Consider the following 21264-nt stretch of genomic DNA (forward strand, 5'->3'; position numbering starts at 1 on the left):
GAGTTCAAGTCCTACAACCTGAATATAAAAGTAAAATCTCCTGAGTGCAGCCTGAGGCACATCCAGGGGATGCAGTGTGGATCCATCCTTTCAGTTGTTGTGAGAATGCACTGGTGAGAATCTCACTGTTGTGAGAAAGCTCCTGGGGTAACCATAGCTGGCATGTCACTTTTGATCCCAGGCTTGTCCTTTTTCTCCTCTTCTTAATCACAGAGGCCATCTGCAGAGCTGCTCAGAAAGCATGGACCAGATAAAGCCAGTGCTAGGGCCCCAGAGAAGGGGCCTGAGGGTCAGCTGCTGGAAGGTAACCATTGCTGCTGCCGTGGTGGGCAGTGTGGCAGCCCTCTACCTGGGGATCCTGCTGGGTGAGTGTGCAGCTGGGTATGTTCTTTCAGTTTATGTGCTCCAAAATAGAACTGGTCTGCAGAGCCCATAGTCCTCATAGCAAAAATCCCCCAAAGCCTTTTGCTGAGGATAAAGTGCTGTCAACCCTCCCCACTAAAGCAAACAAAGTGGAAGGGCTGTAGTCAACTCATGCTCTGAATGTCTGACTTTGAAGCACTCTGTCTTCAGTGTCACATGAGATGTGTGCTCTGTTCCTCTCCTCCAACCTCTCCCTGTGACTCCCCAAGTTCCTGTCACTGGACCTTGCTGGCCCAGCCATCTCCTTTCACAATCTCTTGCAGCCACTGACCACTGCCTGCTTTACTGTCCCACTCCTGGGCATGACCACTATCTCCTCACCTCTCCCACCTCCCTCCTGCAGTCTCTGGTGCCACATGGCCAGATGCCACCTCAGCCAGCACCCTGGTGAGGACCCCAGCCTGACAAGACTGACAGATCCCACCAGCACAACTCTGCTGTACAGCACAGCTCTCTAAGCTGACTCTGGAACCCAACACACCTTCCCCAGCTGTTTCTGCAAGGACATGGCCAATCTGGGATTACTCTGCCAGGCTGTACTTACTCAGCTGTTCATCAACTTTTGCTTCAGGCTTAACAAAAATCTACATTTTCAATTTCAAATTAGTCCAGTGCAAAATTCTCCTGTTGCACATTGCAGGGTAGACTGGCATGGCCATGGGGACCCTCAGGGCAGCCAGGGGGGTCAGGGACAGTCAGGCTGCTCTAATGGTCAGGGTCTAAAGGACCTGATGAGATCCATGTTCCAGAGCAGATGGTGAGGAAAGCTGGGTCCAGCCATAGCCCCAAACCTCCACGTGTCCTTTTTGCCTCTGACACCTTCCCTCTCTGGCAGCCTGCCATCCCACTGGAGAGACCAGCTTTGAGCACACGGTGGAGCTGCAAGGAATCCCGTTCGACAGCAGTTTGCAGCTGGAGAGCTCAGACTACTACAGGGTGCTGACCCCTGCTCTTGAGAGGCTGGTGAGTTGACTTGGGCTTGCCAGGAAAAGACTTGGGAAAGACCATGGTGGTTCCCCAGGACCCAGCTCAACCATCCTCATTCAGCAGAATCTGGATTCCAAGGGCAGGAGGAAAACAGGGTTTTCTTAAACATCAGCAAGGTACATGTGGGGCTGGGCTGAGCTTCAAGGGGCCCTAAGAGGTATTTGTGGAGCGGGAAATGTGAGCTCAGGTCTGTTGCTTGCAAAAGAGAGTGGTAGGAAGGCCTGAAGAAGGGATGTGCCTCATGTCCTGAGCCAGAGTGGGAGAAGGTGGACACAGGTGCTCCTGCAGACACAAGAGAAGATACTTCAGCTGACTCCAGCTCCCTGCAAAATCCCAGGCACTTTCTAGTCCCATCTCCCTGGGGTCTTCTGCCTGGTAAGTGTGTGACCATTGTTCTTTCCTTTGCAGTTTCTGTCCAGTTTCAAGGCCTCTCAGCTGGACTGGAGCTGCACTGGTTGCACCATCCTGGGCTACAGGTGAGTGGAGGCAGCTCTGGCCACAGACTGTGCAGCTTGTGCTTCAGGGCTTCTGACAAGCTCCACCAATACAATGAGCTCACACCTGCGGTCTTGTTCAAAACTAGTACAGAGAAACTGCTTTTTGGTCAAGGCTGGATTTTCTTCTGGGATTGCACCAGTGTTCTGGAACCTTTTGTTTGGAAATGTAGACAGAAAGGCAGAGGAAAAGACCTTTGTTCAACCAAAGCTGAATTTCAGGCCAAAGAAAAAAGTGCCAACGACCATTTCAACCCAGAGCACTGCTCAGCACTGGGGAGGCCTCAGCTCCAGTCCTGGGGGCAGCTCTGGGCCCCTCACTGCAAGAAGGATCTGGAGGTGCTGGAGCAGGTCCAGAGGAGACAACAAGGCTGGTGAAGGGACTGGAGGGAAAGTCTTACAGGGAGAGGCTGAGGGAGCTGAGGTTGTTTATCCTGGAGGAGACTCAGGGGGATCTTCTCACTCTCTACAGCCACTTGAAGGGAGGTTGTGCTCAAGTGGGGTCTGGGCTCTTCTCCCAGGCAACCAGTGACAGGACCAGAGGGCCTGACCTGAAGCTGCTCCAGGGGAGGTTTAGGTTGGATATCAGGAAGCTCTTCCTCATGGAAAGGGTGATCAGACATTGGAACAGACTGCCTGGGGAAGTGGTGGAGGCACCATCCCTGGAGGTGTTGAAGGAAAGGCTGATGTGGCACTTAGTGCCCTGGTCTGGAGATGTGGTGGTGTCAGGTCATAGATGGACTTGATGATCTCAGAGGTCTTTTCCAACCTTGGTGAATTAGTTTTGTTTCCCTGGAGTTCCCTGGAGGCAGCTAGCACAAGAGCCTGTCCTTTGTGCTGACCATGGAGCCAATGTACCCACTCATTCTCTGTCTTCCAGTAGGAATGGAAACTCAAGTGTGATTGTCCGTTTCCGCCTCCGCTTCGCCCCGCAGGATTCCCAGCCCCTGAGCTCCACCATGGAGGAGGAAGCTCTCAGGCATGGCCTGGCAGCTGCTCTGCAGGAGCAAGGTCTCTCCCTGGCTGCCTATGGGACTATATCCTCAGCTTCTCTGACAGGTATGCTCCTCACACACCTGCCGGGCAGCCAGAGCAGGGTGCCCTGTGCTGGTGCTGCTGGCACCAAGGGTCACCCTAGCACAACAACACGCTGTGTCTCAGGTAGCCAGCCTGTCACAGGGCTTCAGCTCTGGGTGTCCACTTAAGGCTTCATGCCCAGCAGCAATGTCAGACCTTGAAGTGCTGTTGAGCACCAGAGCAAACCAGCAAGAGATGCTCTGCCTGACTCCAGGTGCTACCAGCTTCACAATGCTGAAAGATGATCTTGGCAGCTGCTCAACGGACCCAGGAGTCCTCAGGTCTCCCTCCAACACTAATGCTGTCCTGCTGCTTTCTGCCCTGTAAGAGCAGCTTTGGGGCCCTGCAGCAACAGCAGAGCCTCAAGCATAACCTGCAGCTTCTTTGGCATTTCTTGCAGCAGTTGTAACCAGCCCGAGGAGCAAGAGATCCAGCCTCAGATGGTTGATTGCTGGGCTGCCTGTATGTGCAGTGCCCAGCAGCCCTTAGGCACTGTTCAGAGGTGTAGCAATAATTCCTGTTTGGGAAGACACTTCTCATATTTGAATTATTCTCTGAAACCTTCTGGCTAGAAATTCTCCTTTCCTTCAGTGCCTGTTGCATGTGATCACAGAACCTCAGGTCCTGAAAAAAACCCACGTCTGGAAACACGAAGGTGTGTGTTCCTCTGCAGCTCCCTCTGCAAGGGTGGCCCAGGGTCCCTGGATCTCTGGGATCCTTGTGCAGCCCAGGTGGAAGGTGCACAGATAACCTTGGCTTTAGGCAGCAGCCGTGCACAGCTTCAGCCTTGGAGCCTGGGAGGCTACAGCTCTTGAGAAGTCCTCCCTGTACCTCAGATCACTCCAAAAGCCTGCAGGGCCATAGAGGCAGCTCTGGGCCCCTGGTGGAGCAAACTGAGAAGGGGTCTTGGGAAGAGGACTGTACCAGGAGCTCACTGGTGGCTGTGGGGCAGGGAAAGTGATTGCTAGGCAGGAGGAAAAGATGAAACTAAACCTCTGCCCACCCTGGCCCTGGAGAAGCATGGTCCATGGGAGCCCCCACAGGAACACTCACTGATCCCCATTCCTTCCACTTCATCACAGGTCCCAGTGAGGCTTCTCCTCCCAGACCCGGACTGAAATCAGGTAAGAGCCTGGCAGCAGGAGGAGCCACCTGCCCCAGCTCCTTTGGCTGCACTCTGCAGCCTGACCTGTAGCCTCTCCCTGGTGGTCTGCAGATACCAGAGATGCTCGTGCCCCATCTTGTTTATAACTTTAGCTCAGGGCCTGCACCCCTTTGCCCCTGCAAGCTCAACAAGAGCTGCAGCTCCACTCCCAGCTCCATCCCTGCCAGGGAGCAATGACACGGATATCATGGTGGTTGCATCTGGGGAAACCTGGGGATGGTTGCTGGGAGGGCTGCAGAAGACACAAGTGACTCAAGCCTTGCTGTCCCCAGGGAGCTGCCCTGGAGACACGTTCACCTGCCTCAACACCCAGTGTGTGCGGAAAGAAAACCCTGAATGCGATGGGCAAAAAGACTGCGCCGACACCTCTGATGAAAGGGGCTGTGGTGAGTCTCTCACAGGTCTCCTGGACATGGGGGACAGGCCACAACCCACTGCTGCAGACCTTGACTGCTGTAACACCATCAGGGCATCTTGGCACCAAAGAGACCCAAGGACACAGCACAATTAGTCAGACCAATAGTAGATGTCTGCATCAGGGTGAGGGGAATTGTACCCCAGGAACAGCTTGGTCCCACCACTGACTGCAAAGGGTCGTGACAAGGATCACCTTCCTGGGGGCTGGCATGCTGGACAAGTGCCACATGCCCAGAAGCTGCTGGGATCAGATCATGAGGCAGTGACTAAGCTTGTGAAACTAGCCAAGGTATTTCTCTCCAGCATTCCTTGCTTTAGAAGATGATCAGGGAGGATGCTCTCATGGCCCAGTGCTTTGCAGTGCTCTTTTCCAAGCCTGCAGGTTGAAGTCTGCCCTGACATAGATGTCCTGCTGCTTGCGCATGTGTTGGTGGCATGGACGGAGCTTCAGCAGCTTTTCCCACTTGCCAGTAAAAACACTTGTCTGGGGGGGGGCATCCTGCAGGGTCCTGACTGGCTCCCTCCTCCCTTTCAGACTGCGGCAGCCGCCCCGCCATGCAGACTGCCAGCAGGATCGTGGGAGGCTCAGAGGCATCCAGAGGGGAGTTCCCATGGCAGGTCAGCCTGCGGGAGAACAACGAGCACTTCTGTGGTGCTGCAATCCTCACGGAGAAGTGGCTGGTGTCTGCTGCTCACTGCTTTACCGAGTAAGCTGGTGCTGCTGGCACAACCAGCACTTACACTAGCACAACCACAAACTGTGTCTCAGGTAGCCAACCTGTCACAGGGTTTTAGCTCTGGGTGTCCACTCAAGGCTTCATGCCCAGCAGCAATGTTAGACATGGAAGTGCTGCCAGGCACTGAAGCAAACCATGCTAGCTTGTCCCAACTCATCTCCAAAACCTGCTGTATTTTCCAGCTCAAGCTCCCACTGCTCTGCTCTGGCCCCTTGTTCTGGTTTCCTTCCCCTGCCAGATGGAGCCTTGGGGGGTTGCTGGCCCAGCATGAGGGCAGGATGGGCAGGTTGGGCAGGATGGGCTGGATGGGCAGGTTGGGCAGGAGACAGCACCACCCCCACACACACCTCCACCCCCCGACCCCCGTGGCTCTGTTCTGCAGGGCGATGCAGCAGCTGGTGGGTCTCACCAACCTTCTCTCTCCCAGGTTTCAGGACCCAGCCATGTGGGCAGCTTACACAGGGACCACCTCCCTGCGAGGCTCAGACGGTGCCGCGGTGAAAATGGGCATCGCCCGGATCATCCCACACCCCTCCTACAACACCGACACGGCCGACTACGACGTGGCTGTGCTAGAGCTGAAGAGACCTGTGACCTTCACCAAGTACATCCAGCCTGTGTGCCTGCCAGATGCTGGGCACCACTTCCCCACCAGCAAGAAGTGCCTCATCTCTGGCTGGGGCTACCTCAGGGACGATTTCTGTAAGCAAAGCGTGGTGGGCAGCAAGGGGACGTGGGGGGCTGAGGGGTTCCAGAGGCACCAGGGAAGGGAACTCAGCTCTGGTCAGGCTGTAACATGGGCAGCTGGTCCATCTGGGGAGCTCATGGCCACATCTTTCTTCTTTAGTGGTGAAACCCGAAGTCCTGCAGAAAGCAACAGTGGAGCTGCTGGACCAGACGCTGTGCTCCAGCCTCTACAGCCATGCTCTCACAGACAGGATGATGTGTGCTGGCTACCTGGAGGGGAAAATTGACTCCTGCCAGGTAAGCTTTGCCCAGGAAAGCCAGCACACCTCCCCACAGGAGACTTTTGCCTCCCAGTATGCAGCAAGCAGCACTTCAACAAGCAGAATCTGACACCTTGCACCCAAGTAGAGAGCAGGGACTGCAGAAGATAAAAATGAGTATGTGTTCTCTAGTGCTTAGAGCAGGGGCTCTTCTGGCTGTTTATCTGCTTTTCTCTACTTCCTGAGCTGTAACCAGGGCTGGCACTGCCACTGTAACCTGGCAGGTCCTCAGATCAAAATCCAGGTGGCTAAGGGAGGCAATGGAAACTTCAAACATATACAACAGTTTTTTGTGAACTCAGTGTTTTCTCTAGTTAGCCTTTATCCAGCTGGGAATTGCAAGTGGTCAGCTGGAGAAAAATCCTGCCTTTCACACCTTGTGGGGAGAGGACTGTGATTTCCACAGCTGTCCCTATGGTTTGGCAGGGCCCTTCACACACACAGCTGCATGTCTCTGGTGGTGGCGCTTGATATTTCTGCACCAAATGCAGCACAAACACGAGAAAAGGTGCCAAGAATGGAAGATTTGAGGTTGGATGAGGAATGTGACCCATCCTGTTATTCATTACTCACCTAGAGCTATCCGGCCCCTAGAAGGCACTGCCAGCTTCACAGACACCATGTCCTACATCGGTGACACTCATGTGCCCCCCAGTACGAAAGAATTAAGCAGGGAACCAAAGACCAAATCAAGAAAACTGCCAAGTTCAGCATCGTCTCCCTGGGTTGCATATCATGTGATGGACGCCATCATCTGGCTGTTCAGGGGATGCTGGGCTGAACCTTTAAGAGCAGAAGTTTAAAAGTGATTAAAGCAGTAGAAATGCTTACCTTTGGTTTTATGGAAGATGTTCTTGTGCTCTTCTGGCATATCAAGGGCACAAGGCTACTGCCTGACAGCAGGACAGTGTGCCCAGGGGAGCAGCCAAAGGCCAGCACAGGAGATGCTTCACTTATCACTAGGGCAGAGTAACTAAGCAGAGGTGAGCTGGAACACACAGGGGCAGAGAGACAGAGTCTGGCAGGAAATGTGCTGCGGGTGGCCAGAATGAGCTTGGAGCATCCCAAGGAGAGCTCACCATCTGGCTTCTCTTGCAGGGTGACTCTGGTGGGCCTCTGGTTTGCCAAGAACCATCTGGCAAGTTTTTCCTGGCGGGAATCGTGAGCTGGGGGATTGGATGTGCTGAAGCCAGGAGACCCGGGGTTTACACACGTGTTACCAAACTCAGAGACTGGATCTTGGATGCTATTTCTGCCTTCCCCACCTCCATAGCCCGTACCAGCCCTCCAGTGCACTCCAGTACCAACAGCAACGTGGTCAGCTCTGAAGAGCTCAACACCACCACCACCACCAGAGCAGTGCCCACCATGTCACCAGCCCCAGCTGCCAGCAAGCCAGTGACTGCATCAAGACCACAAGGTATGAGCACCCACAGGGTGGGTGCACCTGGGTAGAACTGGCTGGAAAGATCCAAATGTCAGATTCATCCTTTGACTGAGCTGAAATCACCTTCAGTAGGGTGACCCACACAAGCCTTGCCTAAGTGCTCAGGGCACAAGTGACAGCAGCTGGGTGCCCCAGCTTAGCCCAGAGCAGCCTGGTACAATCACTCAGTGCCTGTGCAGATGAGTTTTGTGGGCTCCTTTGCTTTTGCAACTGAATGTGTAATTTTGTCTGCTGTCTGTGTAACTGGTCTGCTCCAGCCAGCCCAGGACAGGGTACTAAGACACAACAGTGTCTGACACTGTTTCACCTGGTGACCACTCACTTTTTTTGGCCACCTAAGGATCTCCCAGCAGTTCAAGGTTGACTTCATAGCAGCCGTGCATCTTCTCTCTGAAGGGAAGGAGGGCAAGTGTCTACAGGATGGCCTGTCAGCTCCAAGGAGCTCTCCCAGAAGCTCTGCAGGGAAATGCAGGTGCAGGGTATTTTTCTAAACTTATTAAATTTTGATCTGGAATGGCAAGGCTGAGAGGCACAGAACTGCTGGTTACCCTGTCTTTGAGAAAGGCACAGGATTAAGGACTTGCCAAAAGGAAGATGCAGAATAGCAGCTAGTGTGAAAGTCCATGTATGGCTGTGCACAGCCACAGTCAGGGACCACCATGATCAGCAGGCAGGCCTTGGGCAGGTGCCTCACCCTTCAGCCCTGAGCTGTCCCTTGCACAGACTTAGCTCTTAGAGAGAGCAAAAGTCTCTCCTCGCTTGTCTTCTGCTAGGAGAACTCACAAGTCATACTTTGCCTTTTGTTCAGAGTGTGGAGGACGACCTGGGTTCTCTAAACCCAGTAAGATCGTGGGAGGAACAGATGCTTCCAGAGGAGAGATCCCCTGGCAAGTCAGCCTGAAAGAAGACTCAAGTCATTTCTGTGGAGCCACCATAATTGGGGACCGCTGGCTGCTGTCGGCAGCTCACTGCTTCAATGAGTAAGAGTCCAGCCCTGCCAGCCCTGCAGCACAGCCTGGGCAGCTCCAGGAGCCACACAGCCCACCCGTGGCACAGCCTGGGCAGCTCCAGGAGCCACACAGCCCACCCGTGGCACAGCCTGGGCAGCTCCAGGAGCCACACAGCCCACCCGTGGCACAGCCTGGGCAGCTCCAGGAGCCACACAGCCCACCCGTGGCACAGCCTGGGCAGCTCCAGGAGCCACACAGCCCACCCGTGGCACAGCCTGGGCAGCACAGCCTGCTTGGCAGCCTGACCCACAGCTGTGGCACGTTAGTCACTGGGGAAGAAAACCAACTCAACACATTGGATGTGAATTCTTGTCAGAGCCAGAGATTCATAGCAGAAGGGAGTTAGTGGGGAGGCTGGGATGAGGCAAGGAGCAAGAACAGCACATCTAACAGGGGTGGAAAAGGACAGGTGCTACAGGAGAGTTTCTTCACAAAATTTAACCTTCAAAATTGGCTGAAATACAGGAAATAGAGCTGAAAAGGGAACATGGTTGGTTCAATCCTGCATAGTTCTATTAAACAGCAGGAGCCCAAGCCCAAGGTTAATTATAAATAACCTACAGAAAGCCATGAGTTACAAGAGGAGGATGTTGGTCAAGAATGAAAATTCCTGAAGGCAGAAAGGGGAACTAACTATGAAAAGTTTCAAGACAACCTGATGCATTAAATAGCTGGGCAATAACACAGCAAGTGAAATGCAAGGTGGGCAAGTGAGTCACACAAGTCAAGTGAGGCACATCACAAAAAAGCAGCATCACTGTCTGCAGATGGTGATGGATCTGCAGTAGCTTTTGCCATTCAGATAAAGGTGAGAAATACTGTGGATATTGTCATGAGAACAGCAGTTCTGTGGGCAGTGGCAATTAAAGAGCAAGTGAATGCCAGTAATTATTAGAAAAACTACTAAGATTGCTAGGATGCTGCTGGTAAGTCACAGCACAGAGACATGACAAACACTGCATGCAGTGGTAGAACAACATTGTGAGAAGGTTGAGATAAGACACAAAGATGAGTTGGGGGTGGAACAGCATCCACAACAAGCATGACCAAATAGATCAGACTAGACTTGGGAAAAGAGACAGCTGGGGGAAGGGACTGTTTGATTACAACAGGTACAGACACAGTGTCTAGGGAATGTCTTGTGACTGGTTTGCTAAGACATGAAATAAGCCCCCAAGAGCAGGTGCGAAAAAATCAGAAGGAAGCAGTTCTTCATGAATGTCAATAAATTGAAGGTTTAAAATTCACATGAGGTTAAAAAACAACAAAACCACAGGTTTAGAAAAATCCAACTAAAACCCCCAAATCCAACAAGGCCTACTGAATATAGAAGCACCACCTGTATGCCAGAACACTCCTGAAATCTCAAGTTTCTGGAGGTGAGGAGAGCATCACTGTATGTTCACCTTCAGGAGACATCCAACATGTGCCTCTGCTGGAAAGTTTTTTGGGGCTGACTTAGCAGGACTTCTCTCCTGCCTGCTGGGCTCTGCTTTAGTAAAAGAGGGTTTTGAACTCTGGTCATTTAAACTTGTCTGCAATGTAAATGTCAGAATTCATGCTAGGCTTGTGTGGGTGAGCACACATAGAAATCATAGAATGTGCTGAGTTGGAAGGGACCCACCAGCATCATCCAGTCCAGCTCCTGTATTTGTATGGACCATTATGTGTTTGCAGGACAAATCCAGAAGAGATCGAAGCCTACGTGGGAACAACATCACTGAATGGAACGGATGGGAATGCAGTGAAAGTCAATATAACAAGGGTGATCCAGCATCCCCTCTTCAACCCTCTTGTTCTGGACTTTGATGTGGCTGTACTTGAACTGGCAAGACCCCTTGTCTTCAACAAATACATCCAACCCATCTGTCTCCCACCTGCTGAGCAGATGTTTCCTGTTGGCAAGAAATGCATCATTTCTGGGTGGGGTAACCTTGAAGAAGGGAATGGTAAGCAGTGATCTATTACCACTTGATTTGCTCTCCAGCAAAGACAAACTCAGCAGCTGAGCCTGTGGCACTGCAACTCAGAGAGACCTGGGAGCATCCAGTAGAGGGGACAGCAACAGGGACAGGCAGGAACTGACAGAACTAGGGCACACAGAGCACTACCTTAACCCACAGCTATTCAGGAGCCAGCAGCAAACATGGAGAGAGCAGCTTGGCAGGAACTAGAGAAACCTGATGGGCTCATCACTAGTTCTCCCATACTAAGCAAGAGTGGGGCACTGCCTTGGTGGCCTCTGTAGCTCTGGCAGGACAGTATGTTACCCTCTGCAACCACGCTCAGTCACAAAAATGTTCCAAGCAATTAGAAAAAGCAAAGGTCCTATCATAGGGAGAAGGTCTGAGGGTGGCACCTGTGCTACCAAAGAAACTCTACTGTCCCTCTAACAGTTGACCAGGAGCCAAAAGTTGTCAAGACAACAGGAATTGCTGACTTTGTGCAGTATCCTTTGCACAGGAATGGAACTTCACCCTGGGGTGAGCTAGGAGCTTGTGGGCTGCTGAGAGAGTAGCTCATACAGGCCTCAACTTCTGTGTGAGAGTAGAGCCTGTTTTCCTGGAGTATGTCTTGGGTCAGTCTAAAAGCCATTATCTCCCACTTCCCTCACTAATCCATGGTTTTCATGCAGTCACCATGCCTGAGATCCTGCAGAAAGCCTCTGTGGGCATCATAGACCAGGAGACCTGCAACTTCCTCTACAACTTCTCCCTCACTGACCAAATGATCTGTGCTGGTTTCCTGGAGGGGAAGATAGACTCATGCCAGGTAAGAGTCTGAGGTTTCTCTGCTCCTATGTGGATTCTTCCAGAAAGCTGTGCTAACTCACACAGCCTCAGCACCTCCTTGGGAAATATTTTCAGAGCTGCTCTGTTCAGGCTGTAATCCCTTAGCTCAAGAAACTCAGTCCATTGCCTTGGAGCTTTAGGAAAGCAGATAAAACTTGAGCAGGACTTTAACCAACATCCCACTCCTCTGTCTGGCCAAACCAGAGTCCTGGACGATGTAGGTCTCCTCCTGTGGCAGCAAGACAGTTGTAGTTGGTGGTGGCTGTCCTTCACTTGTGGAAGGGGGCTGTCAGGACCTATTAACTTGCATGACAAATGTCACTTGTATCTGTGCAGCCAGATTGAGACACAGACCCTAGTTTCAGTCTCTGCACACTCAAGCCTTGCACACCCTCTGCGTGGCAGCAGCCAGCCTTGCAGGGCTGGAAGAGTCTAGGGCTAGCTGAGCCCTCCCAGCGCGGCTGAGGAGCAGCCCCATCTAGATCTGTCTCGCGGAGACTGGGCTGAGCAGCCATTGCTTTGCTTCTTCTTCAGGGAGATTCAGGTGGACCCTTGGCCTGTGAGGTGACCCCAGGAGTGTTCTATCTGGCCGGCATCGTGAGCTGGGGAATTGGTTGTGCCCAGGCTACAAAACCCGGTGTGTACTCTAGAATTACCAAACTCAAAGACTGGATCCTAGATACCATCTCTCAGTTGCCCAGGCCTGGCACAGGCACCCCTTCCAGTTCAGCCATCACTAGAGCTCCCACTGCAGCCATCCTCACCCGCCAGCCCAGCACAATCAACAGAATCACCCTGGGGATGAAGATGACCACAGCCATGAAAGAAACCTCTACAGCTCTGATAACCACTGAGCCTGCCAAGCCCACCTATTCACCAGGTAAAATTTGCAGCAGATTTATTGACATGTCAGTAGGAGACCTTCAGCCCCAGAACAGATGGTACTGAGCAGACCATGGGTTATTGTCTTCCAGTGGTGCCTTGTACCAGCCTCACCTTCAAATGTTCCAGTAACATCTGTATTGGAAAGGAAAATCCTGAGTGTGATGGAATTGTTGACTGCAGCAACGGCTTTGATGAGCACAACTGTGGTGAGCACTGCTTTGCAGCCTGCAGCTGCTGCCCAGCCTGCAGCTGCTGCCCAGCCTTATGCTCCATGGACCAGACTCCCCAGTGCAACCCACCAAATTCACATGGGCTCTCTTGGGCCTCCAATTATATCCTGAGGGCTTGGGCCAGCCCCTTGTGGTCCAGGTTGATCTGCCAACCTTGTGGTGCTTGGTCTGCCAGAGTCTGTAACAAGATAAAGCTGGATGAGCAGGGTTCAAATTTTCTGCCAGGGAATGTGGCCCCTTCTCCTGTGCTACAAACATGAGAATTAATTTCCCAGCAGACAGGCCTTCTGGCCAGTCAGTCTTCTAGTACATGGTGGCAAGACAACTCTGGCACAACGTGGCAGCCCAGAACATGTCTTGTCATCCCCAGGACTGCTCCTTGGTCAGCACATTTCTTGCTGTGTGACAGCTGAGCCAGTCCATCCAAACGTCCCCTCCTCATGTACCTCAACCTTTGAAGGTGTGATCTGTGATAACAGTAGAAGTATCCAAACCACACCATGTCTGCCAAGCCTTGCCCTCAGATGGGTGAATGAAATCCATGGCTTCCCCTGCCCTGTGTGTCTCCCCAGAAGGCTGCCCCATGGCACGGGCTGTGGAAGGAGGGCAGACATCCCTTTCACTTCCAGTTACTAAAAACCACGGTGCCTCTTCTTTTGTCCCAGACTGTGGGTTGACCAGTGCTCTGGCCTTCAGCAAGATCGTGGGTGGCAGCACTGCAGCTCGAGGAGAATGGCCCTGGCAAGTCAGTCTCTGGCTGCGGCGCAAGGAGCACAAGTGTGGAGCTGTCCTCATCGCCGCCCGGTGGCTGCTCTCTGCAGCTCACTGCTTTGATATGTAAGTCTGTGGTGGGCTGGTGAAGCTTTGGCCTCACTCTCCTCAGCCCATCTGCCCTTCCCCCCCCCTGCAGTCCAGCCCCATGGCTGGGAGGCTGTGCCCCACTGCCTGTTACAGATGTGCCCCTACAGGTAAGCATGAAGAGGAATGAGTGGAGCAAAGCCTGGGTATGTCCACAGTGTGATGGAGACAGGGGTCCTGGCCTCACAAGGTGTGGCCATAGTGCATCCCAGCCCCACAAGTAGAGGAACATCCCTCCTTGTGAGGCCATGCCCCTAACGGCCAGGTTTACTGTCTTTCTGCAGTTACAGTGACCCCAAAATGTGGGTGGCCTTTCTAGGAACACCCTTCCTGAGTGGCATTGATGGCAAAATGGAGAAAATACTCCGCATCTACAAGCATCCTTTTTACAACGTCTACAGCCTGGACTATGATGTGGCACTGCTGGAGCTGAACACACCTGTCAAGTTCAGCAGCACCATCAAACCTATATGTCTCCCAGACAATTCACACATCTTCCATGAAGGAGCCAGATGCTTCATCACAGGCTGGGGCTCCACGAAGGAAGGAGGTAATGGCTGAGAGGTCTCCCATCATGGCCAAGCTAAGTGCCACCTACCCTGTCAGCCCAAACATCTGTGATTCCCACTCCCTTGCCCCGAGCACTCCCTGTGCCAGGCCAGATGCTGCAGGGGACACCAACCTGGGCAAGGTCTGGTGTCACCACAATCTCCTGTCCAGTTGCCATGCACTCTTCCATTTGGTTACACCTCTGTCCTCTTGCAGCCTTCCCAAGCTTTCCACATGCCAGCCACAGTGCTGCCCAGCCCTGCAGCAGCTGCTCCAGCTGTGCTCCTGCAGCACAAGGACCACCATACCATTTCTGTCTGGTCAGCCAAGCTGCCTGACAATCTATGCACCAGAGACCTTCCTGTGCTTGCTCTGCCAGGGAGAAACCAGATTGACTTTCCCAGTGCAGGTCTCTCCCTTTGGCCAGCAAGGCTGCACAGACCCCACTTCTACACACGCTGCTGTTGCTTCTCCCACATTCTGCACCAATTAACACTTGCCTCCTCAGGTCTCATGTCAAAGCATCTGCAAAAAGCAGCAGTGAACATGATTGGAGACCAGGCCTGCAAGAAGTTCTACCCTATGCAGATCAGCAGCAGGATGGTGTGTGCTGGCTTCCCACAGGGCACCGTCGACAGTTGTTCAGTGAGTGCAAGTGCAGCAAACGCTGCTGCTGGGACAGAGCAAACTTGTGCCAAGTCCCTGGGCTACATTCTCTCAGGAGGCCCTTGTCCTGCCTCCCCTAGCTCAGCTGTCTGTCCATCCATCTCTACTGGCTGTCACTATTACCCAAGTCCAACCTACACACATCTCATTCTGCTCACCCCACCAACCTGTGGCAGGCCAGGGAAACATGCAGGCAGGTAAAGCCAAGCAAGAGACCACAGGGATGCGATGGAGCCTGTTTCATAACCCTGTTGTACCTCCAAACATCATCTTCCATGTTCCAGAGCCCCTACCTCACACTGTGCATGCAAGGACATCACTGAGTAGTCCTCCATCTCAGAAGCAGGCTCCTGGGGAGGCGGGCAACAGGACAGCAAATGCTCCTATGTCCCAGAGAGAAAGAATATCTGACAGCTGGGGGGGCTGGGATGCCTTTTGGGCTTGATACAGGAGGACCCTTCTCTCTCCACAGGGCGATGCAGGTGGGCCCCTGGCATGTAAAGAACCCTCAGGGACGTGGTTTCTAGCAGGAATCACAAGCTGGGGCTATGGCTGTGCCAGGCCATACTTCCCTGGTGTCTACACCAAAGTCACAGCTGTCCAGGACTGGATTGCTCAGAACCTCAAGCTCTGAAGCTGCATCTCACCACTCAGGGAAGGCAACGAATGAGAGGAGTCATTGCCAGAGAATGCACTAACCCCTCAGCTATTGTACAGTTTTTTGATGCTGCAAAAGGGTGAAGATGGCCTGCAGGTATGAAGCAAATGCCAGTGTTGTGACCCACTGCAGCTGTGACACCAGGGCATTTGATAACTGCTTTGCATAGAAAGGTACAATCCTAGGTATTTTCTATAAATAAATGAGGCCTGTCCCATCGTAAGACCTGGCCAAACATCCTATGCATTAAAACATGGCCTTTCTAGTTTGAGGGCCTGAAACATCTGCTGGAGATCCGTGTGAATTCAACTGACCTCTGTCTCTGAGCTGTCATCCCCAAGCCAAGAGACAAGTGAGCTTTGCCCCAGGCCTCACTGCCTTGATGGAGCTGTTACCTTGTGCAGTGGCTTTTGGAAAGGGTGTGCTCCTCTCTCCACTGAATGTTCGCCTGGTTCCCCATTTCATCACAAGAGAAGGTATGACTAAAATATTGGTATTTAAGGCTGCACAGAATCTCATGTGTAAGAGAATCAGGACAGGCTCCTCATGCCCCCCCCCCCCCCCAGCTCCCTTTGCATAAGAGAACAAATTATTAAATTGACAAAGGTCAAAGCACAGCCCCACAGATCAGTTCTGGTTAAGGTGGGTGGGAAGAATTCAAAGTGCTGAGAGAGTGGCCCAAAGATACAACTCCTTCAGTGGGAAGTCAAGTCCCACCAGCCACCACAAGGCACACAGACTACCTCTGTTCACAAAAACTGATGCAGAGCTCATGTACCAAGTCTTGGGCAGGCTTAGACATCTCATAAATCTGACAACCAAAGCAGCTAGTAGCCCAATCCCCTTCCTAGTCTTTGACACGTAAGCTCTGCATTAGGGTACAAGAGTTGTCTTCCTTCCCAACCCAGCTGGCAGTGAGATCCCTCACTTTCCCAGCAAGGTGGGAGAGACCTGGCTTCCAGGAATAGCTCAGCTGGAGATGGGTTCAGATCAGGCTGGAACACTTGTGGCACACTCCCCTCAGAACACAGGGGACCCTGCACAGCCAGTGCCACAAAACTCACACAGCCATAAAGAAAAGTAACAAGGCCCTAAGCAAACGTGGCTAGAAAGCACTGTATTTTCAAGTAGTCATTCTGCCCACTCTGGATGGGAAGCTCCAGTTTCAATTAGTCCAAATATCCAGCTATCTCCTAATTTATCTTATGTGAGACTTGTGTGACTTTAAACCCTTCACAGAAGCTCCACATTGGGAGATTAAATGAAATTAGGTCCCACATCCCTTTGAATCTCCTAACAGCTGAGAAGACATCACCTTCCAGTCTGTTTCCCTGTTCCAGCAAACAAAATTCAAATCTCACTACAGGGGCTTGGGGTCTTTTAATCTCCAGAACTCTCCTCTTCCATCTGCTGTCCACACAACATGAACAGACCTTTCCAGAGAGGGGTATAAGCCAAGAACAATAGAGAGCTCAGCCCCAAACCAGACCCAAATCCTGTGTTGCAGAAGTCCTCCCTCAAAAATGATGCCTAGAAGGTAGGCTTCAAGATGGAACATCTGTGCCAGGGTCAAACCAGAAGTTACAGAATATCACAGCCACACAATATATTTTATTCTATAAATAAATAAATAAAAGTACTTCCCAACCCCTTTCATCCCCAGCTGTGCTTGTACAGCTATTTTCAAGGCCATTCTGCAAACCCAGTAAGAGCACCCCTGCCTCCCAACACTCTGCTTCAGCTGAGTCACACCCCACAAGCCCAAAAGTGAGCCCCACATACCCCTACACAAATACAAGGGAAAAAAGAGCCAAGTGTGGCATGTGGAGCATCTTATGGCAGCTTTTCCACTGATGAGAAGGGACTGGGTGACTACCTGATGGCTGGGTCCATGCTTGCTTCCTGGGCAAGGGGACTGTGTTGCTGGCTTGGCCTCCCTTTTCCTTGCCTCTCACAGCCTCTCAGTAGGGATTTATCAACTGCTGTATGTAGTGGGCAGTCTGGACCAGTGGGAAGGGCATGAAGCAAACCAAGCAGCTCACGGTGGCTCTCAAGGCTGGAAAATTCACTTGCTCCTGGGTCTGGTGCTAATAAAAGCCAATGGATGCAAAATGTTCAGTGAGGGTTTATTGCTCTGCCATGGCAGGGGCTGGAAAGGCAGCAGGATTTTGCCCCCAACCACCTGGACTGGCCACTCGCCCCTTCCCCACATGGTCCCTCCCTGGTCCAGGAGCTGGGGCACTTCACATGTTGGCTCTCTCCCGCTGCAGCCGAGAGTTGTAGGCTCGGGAAACCGTGTTCCAGGAGTCCATGTACCGATCCATGCACATGGCGATGCACTTCTGCGGGACAGAGACCCCTCAGCGGCAGCCCCGGGGCGGCCGCGGGTCCCGCTGCTCCCGCCCGCGCTCACCTGCTCCGAGTTGTCCAGCGCCCCGCCGGGCTTCCCGATGCACTTCCGAAAGCATTTGTCCGTCATGCGCTGCGGAGAGAGGCCGGGAGCCCGTGAGGGGCCGGGGGAGCCCGTGAGGGGCCGGGGGAGCCCGTGAGGGGCCGGGGGAGCCCGTGAGGGGCTGCGGGCCCCGGCCAGAGCAGCCGCCGCGCCGGGAGCCCCGGCCGCTGCCGCGTCCCCTTCCCCGCACGCCGGAGGGGCAGCGGCTCGGCTCGGCTGGGCTCGGCTCGGCTGGGCTCGGCTCGGCACGGCTCGGCTGGGCTCGGCACGGCTGGGCTCGGCTCGGCTCGGCACGGCTGGGCTCGGCTCGGCTCGGCACGGCTGGGCTCGGCTCGGCTGGGCTCGGCTCGGCACGGCTGGGCTCGGCTCGGCTCGGCACGGCTCGGCTCGGCTGGGCTCGGCTCGGCACGGCTCGGCTCGGCACGGCTCGGCTCGGCTGGACTCGGCACGGCTCGGCACGGCTCGGCTCGGCTCGGCTCGGCACGGCTCGGCTGGGCTCGGCTCGGCTCGGCTCGGCTCGGCTCTCCCGGGCCGCAGAGCAGCCCCCGCTGCCCAGCAGCGAGTGGGACCAGAACAGGACGGGACCCGCCCCCGGACAGGCCCCGCGTCCCCTCCTGACCTGCAAGAGCTCCTGCGCGTTGGCCACGGCGATCTGCACTTTCACCTGCTCCATGATGAGCCCCGGGTCCAGCTTCCCCCCGCCGCCACCCCCGGAGCCGAAGTCGGCGCCGAACCCGGAGCCGAACCCGCCCTCCATGGCGCCCGCGCTGCGGGAAATGGCGGCTGCTGGGACCGCGGCTCCCGGCGTGCCCCGCGCGGGCACCGCCCGCGGCTGAGGCGGGGCCGGGGCCGGGGGGGCCGGGGGGGCCGGGGGGCTCGGGGGGCGGCGGGTCCCGCCCCGTGTCGGGAGCGGCTTCGGTGCCAGCGCCGGCTGCGCCGCAGGGGGCCCGAGCGAGCGCCCCGTGCCGGGCTGGCATCGCCCCGTGCGGGGCTGCATCGCCCCGTGCCGGGCTGCATCGCTCCGTGCGGGGCTGCATCGCCCCGTGCGGGGCTGCATCGCTCCGTGCGGGGCTGGCATCGCCCCGTGCCGGGCTGCATCGCTCCGTGCGGGGCTGGCATCGCCCCGTGCCGGGCTGCATCGCTCCGTGCGGGGCTGGCATCGCCCCGTGCGGGGCTGGCATCGCTCCGCCGGCCGCCCCGGGTGTCCCGGCCGGGCGGGTCCTCCCCCCGCGCCTCAGGTCAGGGTCAGGGCGAGCACACCTGAGGTGCAGGTACTGGGTTTAAACACAGCCCTACATGTTACCGTTCTAAACACAAAGTGACTACGTTCAGGCCAGTTAACCTCCCCTCTGTCCCCGGGAGGGGATGGAGCGACTCGTTCTGGGTGAAGAGGTTACGGGAAGCGTTCAGCACAGGTTTGCCGAGAGTAAATCGTGCTTGACCAAGCTGCCAGCCTTCTATGATGGCATAACTGGTTGGCTGGATGAGGGGAGAGCAGCAGATGTCATTTACCTTCAGCAAGGCTTGACACTGCCTCCCATAGCATCCTCATTAGGAAACTGAGGCAGTGAGGGCTAGATTAGTGGACAGTGAGGTAGGTGGGTGGAGAGCTGGTGGTGTGTGACAGAACTCAGAGGGTTGTGATCAATGGAGCAGGGTCAAGTTGGAGGCCTGTAGCCAGTGGTGTCCCCAAGGGACAATATTTGGTCCAGTCTTCTTCAACATATTCATCAATGACCTGGATGAGGGGACAGAGTGTGACCTCAGTGAGTTCACTGGTGACACCAAACTGGGAGGGGTGGTGACAGTCCAGAGGGCTGTGCTGCCATCCAGTGTGACCTGGACAGGCTGGAGAGCTGGGAAGAGAGGAACCTCATGAGGTTTGACAAGGGCAAGTGTAGGGTCCTGCACCTGGGGAGGAAGAACCCCAGGCACCAATATAGGTTAGGGGTGGACCTGCTGGAAAGCAGTTCTGAGGAGAAGGATCTGGGAGTCCTGGTGGATGGTAAATGATCCATGAGCCAGCAAAGGAGATCATTGGAATCCTGGGGTGCATATCTCAGTGTGGGTACGAAGAGGATGGAGCCAGACTCTGTTCAGTAGTTCCCAGTGTCAGAATGAGGGGAAATGGGCACAAGCTGGCACATGGTAAGTTCTATCTGAACACGAGGGAAAACTTCTTTACCGTGAGGATGACAGAGCCCTGGGACAGGCTGCCCAGGGAGGGTGTGGAATCCCCTTCTTTGGAGACATTCCAAGCCCACCTGGATGCAGCCCTGGGTGATGTGCTCCAGATCCAGCTTTAGCAGAGGAATTGGACTAGATGGTCTCTAGAGGTCCCTTCCAACTCTGACAACTTGGTGATTCCATGAAGGAAACATTGTTTATGGCAGGTTTGTGCAGAGCTGGGGGCTCAGTGCACTCCCACAAATCAAGCACAGCTCCCTCATAATACAGGGTTTCTTTTATACAGCAAGTGCACCGATACTGACATCTACACACCTACCTGTCGAGTTCTTTTGAGGAGGGGATCCTTCCTGGTATGTTTAACTACACATTGTTCTCTGCTACCTGTAAGACCTCTCTCTGGGTCTCTGCCCTCACTAAGTTACATTCACACCAAGAAGCACCCCCTTCCCTTGGTCACACTGGCTTCCATCACACACACTGCGACAACAGAAAGGGACTTGAACAGGCTTCACCACAGAGAGAAATGCTGCACAACTCCATCCTATATGAAATATGAAACTCCATCCTATATGAAATATGAGTATTATGATCTGAGCTCCCTATAGAGAACAACTCCCTGGTGAATTGTCTCTGGAATTAATAATTCTCTCCTTTGAGGATATGACAACGGTTCTCTCTGCCTTAGGTGACTCTTAAGAGCACATTCCATGATGGTCCATCCTCCATTAAATAGGAAGGTAAGAATGCTGTGGGAGTTGGTAAAAGCAAATAGAATCATAGAAAGGTTTGGGTTGAAAGGGACCTTAAAGATCATCTAGATCCAACACCTCCCACCAGACCAGGTTGCTCAGAGCTCCATCCAACCTATCCTTCAACACTGCCAGGGATGGGGTTTTCACGACCTCCCTGGGCAACCTGTTCCAGCATCTCACCACCCTCATAGTAAAGTTTCCTCCTAGTATCTAATCTAAATCTCCAAGTTTTAAACCATTGCCCCTTGTCCTCTCACTACGTGCCTGTGCAAAAAGTCCTGCCCCAGCTTTCTTGTAGGCCCTTCAGGTATTGGAAAGCCACTAGGTCACCTCGGAGCCTCCTCTTCTCCAGGCTGAACCACCCCAGCTCCCTCAGCCTGTCTTCACAGGGGAGCTGCTCATCTCTGATCATTTTTGTCCCCCTCCTCTGGACTCTCTCCCAGAGCTCCATGTCCTTATGCTGGGGGC

The 21264-nt window shown here is 54.0% G+C and overlaps 2 protein-coding genes across 2 annotated transcripts; one reads left to right on the forward strand and one right to left on the reverse strand.

Annotated features, from left to right (window-relative positions):
* The first annotated feature begins 241 nt into the window (after nt 1-241).
* TMPRSS9 (transmembrane serine protease 9) lies at nt 242-15378 on the forward strand. Its single transcript, XM_051639870.1, has 19 exons — nt 242-365; nt 1259-1386; nt 1819-1886; nt 2785-2963; nt 4064-4105; nt 4419-4532; nt 5099-5270; nt 5728-6002; nt 6148-6284; nt 7406-7727; nt 8563-8734; nt 10442-10713; nt 11400-11536; nt 12091-12436; nt 12531-12647; nt 13337-13508; nt 13814-14079; nt 14587-14723; nt 15217-15378. The coding sequence occupies exons 1-19, from the start codon at nt 242-244 to the stop codon at nt 15376-15378; spliced, it is 3342 nt and encodes a 1113-aa protein (XP_051495830.1).
* Nucleotides 15379-16993: 1615 nt separating this feature from the next.
* TIMM13 (translocase of inner mitochondrial membrane 13) lies at nt 16994-18657 on the reverse strand. Its single transcript, XM_051639918.1, has 3 exons — nt 18474-18657; nt 17816-17884; nt 16994-17744 (listed from the first exon to the last, which is right to left on the reverse strand). The coding sequence occupies exons 1-3, from the start codon at nt 18609-18611 to the stop codon at nt 17646-17648; spliced, it is 306 nt and encodes a 101-aa protein (XP_051495878.1). The 5' UTR covers nt 18612-18657; the 3' UTR covers nt 16994-17645.
* Between the last annotated feature and the right edge of the window lie 2607 nt (nt 18658-21264).

This window comes from Apus apus, chromosome 24 (genome assembly GCF_020740795.1).
Source record: "Apus apus isolate bApuApu2 chromosome 24, bApuApu2.pri.cur, whole genome shotgun sequence".
NCBI lineage: Eukaryota > Metazoa > Chordata > Aves > Apodiformes > Apodidae > Apus > Apus apus.

What these genes read in the sequence shown, in the direction of transcription:
- TMPRSS9 (XM_051639870.1), top strand. Translation starts at nt 242, where the DNA reads ATGGACCAGATAAAGCCAGTGCTAGGGCCCCAGAGAAGGGGCCTGAGG. An exon ending in CTTTGATGAGCACAACTGTG is followed by an intron (nt 12,648 to 13,336) that starts GTGAGCACTGCT and finishes CTTTTGTCCCAG; the next exon opens with ACTGTGGGTTGACCAGTGCT. An exon ending in GCAGCTCACTGCTTTGATAT is followed by an intron (nt 13,509 to 13,813) that starts GTAAGTCTGTGG and finishes GTCTTTCTGCAG; the next exon opens with TTACAGTGACCCCAAAATGT.
- TIMM13 (XM_051639918.1), bottom strand. Translation starts at nt 18,611, where the DNA reads ATGGAGGGCGGGTTCGGCTCCGGGTTCGGCGCCGACTTCGGCTCCGGG. An exon ending in ACGCGCAGGAGCTCTTGCAG is followed by an intron (nt 17,885 to 18,473) that starts GTCAGGAGGGGA and finishes CTCTCTCCGCAG; the next exon opens with CGCATGACGGACAAATGCTT. An exon ending in CGCTGGACAACTCGGAGCAG is followed by an intron (nt 17,745 to 17,815) that starts GTGAGCGCGGGC and finishes TCTGTCCCGCAG; the next exon opens with AAGTGCATCGCCATGTGCAT.